The sequence below is a fragment of the Osmia lignaria genome, chromosome 9 (assembly GCF_051020975.1).
Source record: "Osmia lignaria lignaria isolate PbOS001 chromosome 9, iyOsmLign1, whole genome shotgun sequence".
Classification (NCBI taxonomy): domain Eukaryota; kingdom Metazoa; phylum Arthropoda; class Insecta; order Hymenoptera; family Megachilidae; genus Osmia; species Osmia lignaria.
The window spans coordinates 7,378,960-7,391,680 of record NC_135040.1 but is presented as its reverse complement, the minus strand read 5'-3'; the positions used below and the strand labels follow the sequence as shown (position 1 = coordinate 7,391,680).

At 42.0% G+C, this 12,721-nt stretch overlaps 1 protein-coding gene across 23 annotated transcripts in view; it reads left to right on the top strand.

Annotated features, from left to right (window-relative positions):
• The window catches only part of sls (sallimus), a 133,553-nt gene that overhangs the window by 3,963 nt on the left and 116,869 nt on the right, over positions 1-12,721 (top strand). For 20 of the 23 annotated variants that reach the window (XR_004581740.2, XR_004581741.2, XM_034327041.2 and 17 more), the window contains exons 12-18: positions 71-279; positions 2,476-3,055; positions 3,180-3,361; positions 3,460-3,655; positions 3,738-3,963; positions 4,084-4,334; positions 12,324-12,446. Coding sequence is in view for 21 of the 23 variants with exons in the window: in XM_034327041.2 (XP_034182932.2) it covers positions 71-279; positions 2,476-3,055; positions 3,180-3,361; positions 3,460-3,655; positions 3,738-3,963; positions 4,084-4,334; positions 12,324-12,446 (1,767 nt within the window). In the remaining 2 variants the exon portion in view is untranslated. Of the gene's footprint in view, positions 1-70; positions 280-723; positions 884-2,475; positions 3,056-3,179; positions 3,362-3,459; positions 3,656-3,737; positions 3,964-4,083; positions 4,335-5,005; positions 5,167-7,181; positions 7,424-12,323; positions 12,447-12,721 lie in introns of those variants that run through there. The other 3 variants (XM_034326972.2, XM_034326980.2, XM_076689897.1) reach the window with 3 other exon arrangements.

The following is a 12,721-nucleotide window of genomic DNA, read 5'->3' as shown; positions in this document are numbered from 1 at the left end:
CGTAAAATTCCAGAAGTAATCGTTCGATCTTAAATTTTCTTCCTGTTAATCGTTAATATACTTTTTCTAGCACTGCTCGAAATTGCGCGATCTGATCGAGGCGGTCGGATTGTTACGTCGCTCTTCAAGAATAGAGGATTTAGCTGCTGAGAGCAGAGCCAGAGCTGAGATAAGGGACATCCTGGGTAACCGAGAGAAGCTTCTTCTGGAAGTTGGACGAATGGTGAGGCTTGGTCGTCTTTTGAGAACCAGATTGAAGGAACCATTGTGCCATCAACGGCAAGTACGATTATGATTACTTTTTTTTCATTTAAATGAACGCACAATTGGAACATTGTACTATCAGCGTCATCTATCGCTGTGCGTATAAACCAACTAATAAAAAAATAAACAATTTTTGACATTCCATATCGCTTAAATTGAAAATTTAAAAAAATGAAATTTTGTGAAAAATTTCACAAACGAGTTCATTAACTTCTTATCGATACTGGTTAGTAATAATTTCAGGATTTATGAATGACTATTCAAAAATCATAAATCAATCTGTTATGATCAAACGATCGAAAATACATCTGGCAAGTTTCCCTGTTCGAATATACCGAGCTTCCTCGATCGTCGATGCAACAACCCTTGGATTTTTCTTCTCGTTCGCAAGCCGGTGCATTCGGGTTAAAGTAATAAAACGTGCTCGAGACTCGGATTCGAAAAGAGGCAGGATATATGTGAGAAAGCGAGATCGTGCGTGGCGGGTGGAGCTGGCAATAAGAAGCGAGGAGGGCAAGCGTATACTTCGTCGACGGGCACCTCCGTTTTTAACGGAGCCAGTGCGTGTCAGTCCATGGCTGCACGTCGACCAGATACCCACACCTTGATATTGCTGCATGTAAGTCATACGTTTCGAAATACGATAAGTGGTCTCTGCCCTCGTTCGATCGCTGTTCCTAGAATCGCGCGCGAATCGATCCAAATTATTTCCAATTCGATCATTAGGTTTCGATCAAATTGATTTTCGATGCAACGAGTTTTGTATTTTTCTGAACATTCTTCGTGGTAAAGGGTTGTCTCAATCTTCTAAACTAGTTTTTATTTTCTGCTTTTATTTCACATATCACCTGTTGCGTGACAGCTCGTTAATTAAGGGTCAATATCATCTGATCATATTTTGATTCTTTTACAGAATTTCATTATATTTTCTTCATTCTTTATTATTTTTTTATTGTTCTGTAATTACATGAATGTTTGATGGTCTGTAGAAGACAGAATTTTTATCAACAAGTTGCAATGTCGTTTGGAAGGAGATACATCTATCCTCACCCACGTGTTGTTGCGATAAAATATGGGTCACCTGCGTCTCTTTCAATGTTGACGAGCGCGCCATCGTTTCGGCGTCCTATTTTCACTCGAGGACGGTCAGGGCCACGAAATCATTATACAAAGATCATCTGTTTGAAAATTGCAACAAGGATCAACATAGAGAATTTCAACAAGAAAATGATTGAAAATTCGAAGACTGGAAAACGCAGTAGATTGGCTGCGATCCAGAGGCTGCAGAATTTTCTGTTCAATTTTCTCGTTGTTTTCGGATCAGCTGTTTGAAATTCTTATCGTCAGACTAGCATTGTTCTCGGCGTTTAAACGTCGAAAGGCACGTGTACACAGGCTATCGATAGTTTTGCTTTAAAAAGACGCAACGAGTAATTTATTGGCCGCGATCCATTTTCGAACTTGAAAATCTGATCGACGACAGGAACGGCTTCGATCATTCATGAGCGAAAATTTCCACTCGTTATTTTGGGAACTGAACGTCGTCGCTTCATTCTTACACGTTTCTATAGATCGTTTAGCATGGATCATTTTATGCGTTCCTTTGTAAATATGAAATTTTCGTGACAATTTCGATATTTTTATTTTATCGTAAACAACGTCGCGAAATTGCAGCTATTTTCGATCAACCAGATGGAGTTTTGAAACTCGAAGGAAAGATTGAAATTGCCGGTAAAACTTGACGCTCGGCAGATTCGATGGCTCTCAGTTCACCGAAATTAGAACTTCGCCCCACATTGCAAGCACCATCTGGTCCGCCACGCTGTCACTACTCATTACGTAATTTTCTTTTGAAATTTGACGTTTTCTTAACCAGCCACAGGATATGTAGCCTTGCTAATAATTATGAATCGAATGCCTGAAAATTTTCAAGAAATATTTTCAATCAAGGAGATCCAGGACTTCCAAATGCAATCTTAGATACATTATTGTATCAAAAATTTCAATATTGACTTACGAATAAGTAACTATTCTGATTATGATTGATTATCGTGAAAATGAAAAAAAAAAGATTTTCGAAGACATCGGATGTTAACCCGTTCAAGTAGAAGCGTACAACCGATAAGTCGCACGTGGATAATTCATAGCCACGATCCAGGAGCACCGTCTATTAATAGACCGAAGTGAACGACGGAAATTTATTTTTTCTAGAATGTCTGAGGCCGAGGATGCCTCGGGGAAAGGCAGTAACCTGACAGCGGTGGAAGCGATCTCGGCGAGATTGGCGGAAGTAACGCGACTCGCCGAGAAACTGGACGCGAGACTTTGCGAGGCTGGAGCCAGGACTCGACCAGTTCCCATGTCATCGTCCGCGATGTCCTCCACGTCTTCCCTCTTCTCATCGTCGAATCAACCAACGACGACTAGCCTCGCGGCAACGTCCGTTCAGAGTCAACCGATTTCAGCTGGAATATCGTCGATAACTTCTATGCCATTGATATGTACCTCAGAGTCGACGGTGCCGTTTGGAACGAAAGGTGTTTGCACGGTTTTGGCAACGAAAAGCAGCGTCGCTTCGTCGAAACCCGTGGAGAGGTCAACGTCACCTGTGCAGGTGAACGGAGGTATCAGCGGTGGTACCGGCGAAGCTGTTGCTGGGTCAGAACCTTCTAAACCGGAGAAGAAGATTGTCGAGGAAGATACTCGAGAAATGGGAAGTGAAATTTATAGGGACGCTAGCGAAGATAAAATAGATGATAGCCAGGAGGAGAAATTGAAAGAGGAAATAGAGGTGAGTGAAAAAATTCATAAATCTTATGTATCTCAATATTAATTTTGTTAAAATTTGTATTTAAAGGGTTAATCCTGTTTAGTAAATAAATAAAATAAAAAAATAAATTGAATACTCGTTGAAGGATATTATGGAGAAATCTTGCGAGGGGAGTTTGGCTGACGGTTCTAATATCGAGGACTACGTGACAGCCACCGAATGTTCCATAACTCCGACAGCTCGTTCCAGAAGCGAATCCTTCGTTACGACTCCAGAATGCGAAGAGCTTGCTGCCACGGTAGCTGCGACGAGCGCGTCCGACATCTGGTAAGAAACGAAGAACGAGAAAAGAAAAGAAGCGTCTTCGCGAGTGTTAAAACCCAATGCAAATAATACAGTTTCTTTCCCCTGTTTCGTTCGTGCAGCTGGAACATCGAGGAGCCTAAATTTATCAGCTCGAACGCAGCGGTATCCTCGTCTCTGATTAAACAAGAGGAAGCCTCGAAGGGTCAAAAAGTAGAAAGAAGCAACGCGTCAATGGAAAGTTTTAAACCTGATATTTACGAAACGAACGGTGAGAGACAAGTAGAGAAACTCGTATCGATGGAAAAAAGAGTAGACGTAAGTTAATAACATGATAAGATGAGATTTTCATGGTCTTGATTTTTTGTTTGAAATGATTGATACGTTTGCATCGATATAGGAGAAGTCTGGAAAGGTTGTAAAGGAAGTTACTGAAACGACGACTCTGCGCGTATCGCACGACACTCGATTGGGTATCGCGTCTTATAAAGTGATATCGAATACCACTCAAGATCATCGTGAAAAGGTGGACGTGAAGGAAATCAAGGATATCGAGCGCATCGTATCACCGGACGTTCATGAGAAAACGAACGGATTACATCACGATACAGAAACTGGTTCGAAAAGTGAGAATTATCCTGTTCTTATTTTATTTTTCATTTGTTACAGCAAATCCGAATTATCTTAACCCGGTTAGTAACCTGATAACATTGCTAGCATAATTGCAAAATTACGTTCCATAACAGCGGATTCGTACACTCGAAGGGACGAGTTGTCAACGAAAACGGACGATACGGAGCGTACGATCAAATTCACGAAAATATGCGAGGTGAGCCAAGAAGAGAAGCCACGCGTGGTATCGGGTGATACTTCGAAGGATATGACGTTATTCTTGAAGGAGTACACGCGACACCACGAAGATAGCGGTATCGAGATGTCGCCGACGAAGAAGGAGGAGACCCTGGAGTGTCAAGATTTCCTCGAAAATGCGAGGAAGGTGAGTTCGATCGATGTTCCTTCGATGAATGGCCACAGAAGGAACGAATGTTGCTGCAGCTGCAAGTGCGCTCACGAAGCTGCATGCTTCGATCGTTTTTCAATGTCCATGCAAGAAAATGTTGAATTTACCAATGTCAACGAGAATCGACGTCGTTTACCATTATCTAACGTAAGCTAACTGTGTGATTCCTTTTTCATGATGTGCATTTATGTGTTTTTTATTCTGTTTTGCATGTTCACTTCAGTCAGATTATTTTTTTTTTAAGGTAATATAATTATCGTTCAAAGTTAATCATATTTATCTCATTGTTACAGCAACGATAACTCTTGCATAACATAATTTTGTAACTTTCGATTAAAGAAAACAAAGTTAGTAAGTATCCAAACTATAAATTAACATTTTCCATTTTGAAAGTGTGCGCATAACACTTGCCGAACGAATTTACTACGTGCATGATTCATGTTTGTAAATAAAGAATTACTCAACTATTAAAAACCTGTTCGCGTGTCTTGAAACCCATTGATGTTTCAATGAAAGGGAATTATCGTCAATTAGAAGGTGCGGTTCGCATTATGGTGGCGCTCTTTCAAATTTACCGGGTTGTCGCTTCGGGTACGCTCGACTACCCTCGACTACGCTCGTTCGCGCTCGCCACCGGCCGAGCGGGTTCGACGGCATTCGAAACGAGACGGCCGCTCAGTCTTGAATTGGCTGGCGTTCGCGACGGAGCGTCGGGTGATGTGACACGATTGTGACATGTGTCAAGCGAGTGCTGTTGCTGCTGCGGTTTACGTTGTGGCTGTCACTCCTTGAACGTGGATCGATTTAGGTGATTGCCCGATAATTACTCGAATATATTTAACACGACAGATTCTTCGCGAGACGTTCGAAAAGCTGCATTCGATTTGAGTAAACGCTATACTATAGATCTTCTACAGAGAGGCTAATATTTATCTCCAAATACGCTCGAATTCTTAGAAAAACATATATAAAATAATTAATTTTCCCGTTTTACAAATGCATCATTTTCAAAGTAGAATTTTAGTGACAAAACTGCTCAATTCGTCACGTTTTTCTCTCGACCCCGATTTCTTCTCGTCCTCGGTTATGCTGGTCACGAGTACGTCTGTTCTGTTACCTTGAAAACGATAATAAAAAAGAAAAAAGAAAAAGGCCAACCAAGAGGAATATCTTTCTTTAAGCAGCAACGGCGAAATCACTTGCGAAACTTCACCGCAACCGTCCCGTTCGAATTTTTATCTCGCACGCAAATTACAAATGGGAACAGTATCCGAACACGCTACGATACGTTCAACAGTTTGCAGTTAGCAGATAACGCGTAATTAGCCTGTCATAATACGACCGATAATATTATGCATTGTTCTGCGCGAGGATGGGCAACGGATAAAAATCGCGGTACGGTTCCATGGCGCGAATAGTGCACGCGGAACGCGATCATTTCTCTGGACTGTACACGCAATCTCGTTTAATTTCACGTTTCTTCTTTTTCCACGGGATCGTCGCCGATCGTGGGTCGCGCGGTATGGTGAACCTCTCGTTCGGAGAACGCCACCAGTCAGTCCGGTTTTATCCTCCCATTCGTTCGTGTCGGTGACGTCACCTTACAAAGATACCTATAAAGTATAAACACACCGACATTGGATCAAGAGGTGCATCGGGATGACTTTTAATCCGTACCTGGATCCGAAGCCCAGTTTGATTTGAATACAAATGAGACAATTCGATATTTTTGTCGTACCGTTTGCATAATTTTCAATGAAACGAGTTACGTTCGTAGGATAATTATTTAGTTTGTTATACAGTTACTTTAATTATCAGTTATCTGGTAATTAAAGGAACTCCAAAAGTATAAAAAATTAATTTGCTTTCTTTTATTTATTTTCATTTTCTTTGTTAGATACACATTAACAATATTATCAGACTTGAACATTCGAATTAATTCAATGTATCAATAAGATAAATTGTGATTAACACGTGTTTTTAATAATAGGGGTATCAGTACGTCTGACTATTCGTGTCTGTTATCACTGCAGAAATCAATACATGTCGGTATGGCTCTGTTCATGTATTACATTTGATATCATTTTTTTTTACAAATATTACAGTAAAAGTGAATTCGTTTATAAAATCTTCGATCGATGATGATCTCTGTTTTGAAGCACGATCGTGGATCGTTGGAATTTAACAGCGGGAAGAAATCGCGCTCGCGTGTCCGCAGAATCCGAGGGTTTGGCGAATCGCCAAAAATAACGTTAGTTAATCGTCAGAGGCGGCGAACGGTAACTGGAGAACGTGAAGTCAAGTCATAGGTATATCTCGATGTAAGATGGAACGGTCGCTCGACCATCAATTTTGCCTTGCGCCGAAACGGTTTCCGGCTGATAGCGGTGCGTTCTCTGAACTGTTAGGAACGCGGAACGAGCAACGTCGAAACTAATTCGCGGTGGATAGACAGCAGCCACTTATTAAACCTTCCTTTATTTCGTTTGTTCGTTGGCCGGTTTCGCTTTTGGAGGAAGGCCAATCGAATTCCGTATTTCACTGAAATTTACCAGCTCGAATTCCGTCGCTTTTCGAACGAACTTTGAGTAAAGTAAAAGGGATATTTTAGGGACCGCGTATGTAAATGCTGCGAGCGTAATGTATTAGCCTCGTGAAAGCGTTAGGTATGTAACGTAACACGCGAGAAATGTTTATAGAAATAGATCGAATATTTTACGGTTTAAGAATCACGGTCGTAGCGTTATTCGCGAGTTACGTTCCATTACGTACAATCAGGCAGGATAGTTTGATAAATGTAGAATCATGGTAATTGCTTGAATCGATCCACCGGCGATAGCTCGGACGGTTCCGTTTCGCCGCGAAAGAGAAGAATTACGAGAATGGTGGACGGGCACGACTCGATGGAAACGACGGAGAATAGCGAGGGATGCCGTGAGAAGGAATCACGAACGGTGGTGGAGAGCAACGAGGATGCACCGCAACAAACCACCAGCCCGACGACCACCATAAGCACCATAGCCGTGCAGAGCGGTGAAACGCGTCTGGTGATCGCTCTACTTCAAGTAAGGGCATCGTACCTTATCCTACACCACTAATCTATTCAATTCCCTTCCGAGTAATGTTCCACTCTTCTTGGATCCTGACTTCCATGAAAATTTCCAATTACTTCAATATTTTTTTTAAGACCGAATTAAGATCTTCAGATGCTCCCGTTTTTCAGCGGTGATTAACCTAATTACGAAATGAATATTTATGCGCGACCTATGTCAGTAGACATTTTATCTCGATCTCTGAAATGAATCACTTAATTTTCATTGCAAACATGGCGTTCTCGCGGCTTTAATCATGGTAGTTAAAGTAAAGTGTCTCGTCAAGAGTTCTCGAGGCACATCTTATCGGAATCAATGTTTCGAGTGTATCACTCGAACCGTCCACTTCAATTCCACCTTGTATATCGGTCAGACAGGGGTAGAGCGTGGTTTGCTAGTTAGACGCGGGTACAATCTATGGTGTTAGATATTTCGGGAGTCCGTGGTCGCTCGAGTCCATAGCTATTTCCGAGTCCTCTCGAAACCGTGAGCGTTTTAGGTATCCGTCCGGCAAAACGAGCGTCTCGAAAACTTCACGATAGATAAATTTAACCGGCTGCCACGGTTCCTTCCGTCGCGATCGTGCCACCATGAAACCGTCTCGCCTTCGTTACGCCACGAAAATAATTACTCGTACCGCGATTCCGTTGCACGTCGGATAAGGGAGATCGAAACGAACCGTGGCTCGGTGAAAACGCACTTGTTGCTCGATCATTATGTAACCCTCCTGGGGGATTAAGATCTTGTACACGGCACTTCTTCTTGTACGCACGTGTACGCGTAGCCACGATGTTTATAAATTATTTATAGCTACAGGTGTTTTCTTTTTCTGTCTGTTCGTAGCTGATGTTTATACTCGTCGCGATTTGCGTCACGTTAGATTTGAAATATTCGAGGATCGAAGAAGCGAGCGAGTTAAGATCATTATTTTTCATCTTATCCGTCCGTCGGATGTTTCGGGCACTGAACTACTGTGCAGAGATGGAAAGAATATTAGCGGGACAGGAGAGGGGTAAAGGGAGAACTTCGCACGCTCCGCCCTATCGCCTCGTTTGATCCTCGCGTTTAAAATTCATCGCAATGCTGACTTCGTACCATCTCACTTTGTTATAATGTCTCATTTTCCTTCTTTGTCACGCGACGATCTAGAATTTGTGTACTGAGGTGTGACTTACCGACTACAACCAATCGTACCCGCATTCCTTCCGCTAATATTCTCTCTATCTCTGCACAGTAGTGATATCGGTTTGCTTGTCTAGACGCACCAGGTGCGTCGCGATGGAACACGGCAATTTAGCAAAGGTTACCTCCTCCTCGACGCTTTATGCACGTCACGCGATCTTATCGTGGAAACACGCGATAATAGCGATACAACTGGCTCGTTCCATTACATCACGGAGTTACCGGTTACAGTTACATCACAACGTTATCGGTTACAAGTCCCGTGTTTCTTGGCACATTCATTTGCATCTCCTGTTAAAGCTTTCCACGCGATCGACATAATGATTCATTGTCTACCCGACGAGGTTTCACAGCCAGTTAATTAGCGTTTTGCTTAATTTACTAATCGTCGGATAATTATAAGGTACAATGATTCGTTTGTTTCGTTAAATGTTTCATTCTCTGCGGATCGTTTAATTTTAATTATAACGAACGAGTTAATAGAACGAATTGCAATCGCAGCGAGGAACAAAGTAGATAGACAGGTAGAGGAACGCACAATGGTTGGTGTACTCGATCCGAGAGGATCTACCTCGGTATGGATCTGCTGTACCTTCTCGTGTAATCTAACAAACCGGTATTATACGAGACGGCGGGCGTGATCCTTCCTCCGCTCCTCTGCACCACTGCTTATATCGTACCTACGACCTTACGACACTAACTGCTGCCTCCGAAGGGACCATAGAAAAAGAAGAAGGGAAATAAGGTGGACGGCCGAAAGACGGGACCCCATGGTGGTGGTACAGTCATCTTCAAGTACCGCCTTCGATCCCGTCCCAAGATAGAAAGCATTTCCAGTTCGTGTTGCTACGAGAGACTCGTTTAGTTACCTCTTTTCAATGTTAATACTATTCTTCTAACGCTAACGCCCACTTCTCGCTCGGCTTCGAACTTTATGGGATGGATAAGGGTAATTTCGTTACGTTTTATCAGCATCGAAATAGATATATTTCAACTGGACAGGTTTTAATGGGGAAAAGGTGGGAAAAGATTTTAGGTGGAGAATTTTAATTTTCTGTTAATTAGTTGATTGATACTTTGATTAGTTTAGGAGGTTGTATAAATTAGATATGGAATTATGGATTTGTAAACGATGATTCTGAAAACTTTCAGAATATGACCTACTTACGAGACTGAGAATCAAGGAAGAGCTGAGGAATCGAGATAAAAAGATGAAAGGTACTGGTCGGAGTCGAATTCACGTGATCAAGTGGCTCGTCCTAATTTCTGCCCTCCGAATATGGCTGTGCACCAAGTACCGGTTGTTTCATCGTCCTCTTGGGAGACACGCGTAATACACGCGTGACTTTGCCAGACCGCGTGCAATTCGACTGGCTGCACACCTCACTTTCACTTTGCTTACCGTGGAATTCATTTTCATTGTCATCGACATAGACGACACGTGGAAAAGCTCGCGTACTTTTCACCGCGAAAATCGTCGGCTCAAGGTTGAACCTGCTAAAGGGTTGTTCTTATAACTTCAGAGATTCGCCTTGGGGTTGACGCGAGGATCGAGTTATTTAGCTTTGTCGAAGAAAAAGAGGAGTTTCCTGTTTTCTAAAATTGGAAAAATGGAAAACTGGTATAAGTTATCGAGGTTTTTGAGTTGCTCTGAATACTAAGGATAATAGTCAAGCAACGGCACATTTTAATAGCGTCTAAACGACTGCTATATTTCCATCTAAATGTAGTCTGTCAAAGGGTTAAGCGTTTCCCAGCGGGTTCACCGCAGAATTTTTTCAGCCGGTTTTTCGAACGCAGCGATATTAAAACTCGTTTCGAGATAGTATCTGTGCAGGATATCTCGATCGTGCGGCTCGTCGTGTCCGTTGGTATGCCAACGCCTTTAAGAGAAATTGCCGTGGTTTCTTGAAGAGTTGGCTCGTGCTAGCCGAGAGACTGTCTCTTCCGATTCTTCGTTGAAATTTCTTCTTGTATATTCGATGGGAGCAGTATAACACAATCATTAATCGAACAACTAAAATATGTTTCCTAACCCTTCTATTCATAGCAGAAGCTTATCCTTTGATCATCTTCATCCGAAGATATTAATAATACTTTTAACGGCACGGTTCCTTTTTTATTATTCGCGCATACCGAGAGATATTTGAAAAGAGAAATCGAGAGATGAAAAGATGGGAGAAAGATGGGAATATCGTTAGTGACGAATGGCAGTGGAAGAGACAAGATCGGTCCAGACGAAAGTTTGGCAAACTGCCAAAGATGAAAATGGAAGCATATCTCGTGTTTCTTGTGCCCAACTACCGGGTCGACGAACCCAGCCACCGATCTCTCTAGTTTCCACACTCCCTTTCTCTCTTTCTACGTTTCTCCTTCTTCCAAAAGGGGTTAACCCTCTCTCCTCGTTCTCTCCTTGATTTTGCTCGAGTTTACATTTAGAACCATCCCCAGCCGGTCCGGAAATCCGTCCCGGCTTTTCACGTTCCAGCTGCTTTCATCGAGAGTCCTTGAATAATCGATCCTGATAATCCAATGTATTAGAAGAATTTTTCATTCAATTGAAATTATTGCACGCCACGCGTTGCGTTCACGCGCCAGACGACGCGTGAACGCCATTCAATTTTATCCATCGTCGAATTAATCAGAGACATTTGCAACGAACGTGACACAGGGCGTAAGTAGAGAGCAGCGACGCGCGAATGTCAATGGTTTCCAATCGAACGGGTTGAATAAACGAACAACAATTGCGATACTTTCTCGCGTAGCGTGGTTCACCGCGATTCAGACAGTTTTCAATCGGATGACAGCACGTTGACAACCGGTCCCGATCACCGCCAATATTTTATTTATTCGACACTGATGCGTAATACCGATTGAAAATAAAAGAAGCAAAGTGCTTCTATTGATATTGTGACGAACGATGCCGAATTAAAAATAGACGTCGAAAAATGGAGCCGACACGTAACGTGTTTTCGACGGACCTCGGTAAAAATACAACATCGATTCTGCTTGGTCGACTTTTATTCAACGCGTTATGTCATCGGTGGATCGAGACTGTTTATGCATTTGCGATGCGTAACAATGTACGAACGTGGGTTTCTACGGATAATAAAATATTTTCAAGGGTATTTTAAAAAATTGAAAATTGAAAAAAAAAAATAGAGAATAGATTCTGAATGGTATGAAAATTATTCCAGTGGCTTAAAATAGACATTTCAAGGTTTATATTAAGAAGTTAATGTTTAACGTCCTTGGTAGTTGGTATTACCGTCCGTCGTGCCAAGCATGACTACTTCTACTGCGTCTGTCGACGTGTTAATAGATTTCTGAGCTTTGTAATTTTCGCTTTTTTAATAGCTTCTATAATGCAATATTTGCGACATGAATGGATCATAAAAGGAGAGTCTATTGGAATTAGGTCGGTCTAGAGGCGAATAAAATACTCGTTCCCATTTTCTGACTAGATCCAACAGTTAGTCCGTTTTCAGTTCGTCTCATGCGATTCCATAAATGGAAATCGACGACGAGTTTAGCATTACTAGCCTCGACGTTGTATGATCGTTACCTTTTACGTTTCTTACTACGGTAAATTGCTGGTGAATTATTACAGAAACGATTTCTACTCATCGCTTATCATTGATGGTGGCAATTAACGAATTCTTTTTTCCTTCCTCTAATGTCCCTGATTTAGAGCGGAGAATGGCTGAGACTGAAGGTTCTGGAGGTTCAACCAGAATTAACGAAGCTCGGTGCTTCCGTGGAAGAAGCGACCGAGTTGTCGAGTGCACACGACGAAGTTCTGCTTCGATTGCAGGTACATTTCTAAGCGATTAACCCTTTCGCTGTCACGTGAATTTTGGAACTTGTACCAGTGGGCCACGATAGAAATTTCATATTAAAAATTTTCTAATGGCAAAAAACTGCGAAATATATTAAAATAACGGTACAATCTTGCTAATAGCACATTTTTCTTAATAGTTTAAACCGGTAACCACCATGGCCCAAATGAAAAGACAAGCGCCGGTCCCATGGGACCATCGTGGCAGCGAAAGGGTTAATTATTTCAATCGACCGACGAAAATTATTTAT